A 2282-nucleotide genomic window follows, 5' to 3' on the forward strand; every position below is an offset into this window, starting at 1 on the left:
CGCCCTTGCCGCCGGGCTCTGCCGCACTTGGCTCCTTCCAGCCCGCGTTCTTCCCGGTCCCAGCCGCCCTCTCCTTGGCTACTGCTGCTGTACGTCAGACTTGGTAGTCTCCGAGCCCCGCGGTCGCCCACGACTCCTGGACCTTGAGAAACTCCCGGCTGACTCGGAGTAGCAGTCCCAGCCACCGCCACGGCCAACACGGGTAACATACACCGCCACCGCCACCGCCAAAGCCGCACCGCTGCGGCCGCCGTCAACGCCACCACTCTCCCGCCGCCCACCATGGCCGTGCAGCAAACAGGTAGCAGGAAAAGGAAAGCGCCCGCCATCGAAGGGACCGCAGTTCGCTCGTCGTCGCAGGGCGTGTGGGCGGCAGACAGCCAGTGTCCGCTGCTTCCCAAGAGGCAGAAGCGGCTGGCGACGCGGCGCTCGCTGCTGCTCTACCTGAAGGGCCGCGAGGTGGGCGTGCGGGACCTTGCGGGGCTTCCGGGCTTCACCGGCAAACTGCGCAGCTACACGGTGCAGAAGCTGCCAGAGCTGCTCCAAGAGCGTGAACTGGCCCTGGGCACCCTCAACAAGGTGTTCGCGTCGCAGTGGCTGAACGCCAGGCAGGTGGTGTGCGGCACCAAGTGCAACACGCTATTTGTGGTGGACGTGCAGTTGGACCAGATAACGCGCATCCCGCTCATGCGGGACCGGGGACCCGAGCTGGTCCGGGCCCAGCCGAGCTGTGGCATCCATGCCATCGAGCTGAATCCCTCCAAGACGCTTCTGGCGACTGGGGGTGAGAACCCCAACAGCCTGGCTGTCTACCAGCTGCCCACACTAGACCCTGTGTGCCTGGGCGACCTACAGGGCCACCGGGACTGGATCTTCTCCATCGCCTGGATGAGTGACACAGTAGCTGTGAGCGGGTCCCGCGATGGCACAGTGGCTCTGTGGAGAATGGATCCCGATATGTTCAATGACAGCATTGCTTGGCTCAACTACTCGGGGCTCCCGGTGTATGCCCACATCAGCCCAAGGGAAGTGGAGACCATCCCCAGGTCCAGCACCAACCCCAGTAACCGAAAGGTGAGGGCCCTGGCCTTTAATCACAAGAAGCAGGAGCTGGGAGCAGTGTCCCTAGATGGCTACTTCCACCTGTGGAAAGCCCCGAGCAGTATGTCCAGGCTGCTGTCTATCAGGCTGCCCTACTGCCGAGAGAACGTGTGCTTGACCTACTGCGACGAGCTGTCCCTGTACGCTGTGGGCTCCCAGTCCCACGTCTCCTTTCTGGATCCTCGCCAGAGACAGCAAAACATCCGGCCAATGTCCTCTCGAGAAGGTGGCACTGGTGTGCGCTCCCTAAGTTTCTACCAGCACATCATCACCGTGGGCACAGGCCATGGCTCCCTGCTCTTCTATGACGTCCGCTCCCAGAAGTTCCTGGAGGAGAGAGCCTCAGCCAGCCCGGAGTCTTCTCCGGGGCCCACAGGAAGGAAGTTGAGGCTCACCTGCGGCAGAGGCTGGCTCAACCACAATGACCTGTGGGTGAACTCCTTCGGAGGCATAGATGAGTTCCCCAATGCGATCTACACACACTGCTACAACTGGCCGGAGATGAAGCTCTTCGTGGCCGGAGGGCCTCTCCCTTCAGGCCTCCATGGGAACTACGCAGGCCTCTGGAGCTAAGGATGGCTTCTTTCTTCTCTAAGTACTCACAGTTTTCCTCTGTTACCTTCTCATTTTCTTCAAAACACTATCTTCTTGCCTTCTCTTACAAAGAATTTTGGTTAATTCTTAACTGTACTCTCTTAGTAAATCCCATATACTCTTTCACTGGGCTGGTATATTCATGGTTCCCATTCCAATTCGGTAGTTTTGTTTTACCAGTATTTCAACAGTATGTTAGGCATGTTACACATTTCTAATGCATGTTACATTAGGAAAATGTGTGCTAAAAAGTGTGTCTTGGGCCTACCTGAGGAACTACCCATAATATAGCAACTACCTGTAATACAGCAGGTTTATAGCCTTGCTCCAATTAGAAAGTGTGTTTCAAGTTCTAGATTGACACCATCTGGAGAGAGTTTCATTTGGATGCGTTTGTTGTTTGTATATTATTGGTGCATAAAGTACTTTAAAAATATGTTCTTTTAGTTAAACCTTATGATGGTATTCACTTTATTGATTACAATTTTCATCATTCAATGGAAATTCATCATCAATACCCCATGGATTTCATTCTTCTTCTTTAAAGCTGCTATATTATGACTTGTGTTCTTGATTAACATTTACAT

At 55.0% G+C, this 2282-nt stretch overlaps 1 protein-coding gene across 1 annotated transcript; it reads left to right on the plus strand.

Annotated features, from left to right (window-relative positions):
- Window positions 1-239: 239 nt before the first annotated feature.
- LOC136317085 (DDB1- and CUL4-associated factor 12-like protein 2) lies at window positions 240-1674 on the plus strand. Its single transcript, XM_066249605.1, has one exon. It carries the CDS (start codon window positions 283-285, stop codon window positions 1672-1674), a length of 1392 nt encoding a protein of 463 aa, XP_066105702.1. The 5' UTR covers window positions 240-282.
- Window positions 1675-2282: the final 608 nt, after the last annotated feature.

The sequence above is a fragment of the Saccopteryx bilineata genome, chromosome X (assembly GCF_036850765.1).
Source record: "Saccopteryx bilineata isolate mSacBil1 chromosome X, mSacBil1_pri_phased_curated, whole genome shotgun sequence".
In the NCBI taxonomy this organism is placed as follows: Eukaryota; Metazoa; Chordata; class Mammalia; order Chiroptera; family Emballonuridae; genus Saccopteryx; species Saccopteryx bilineata.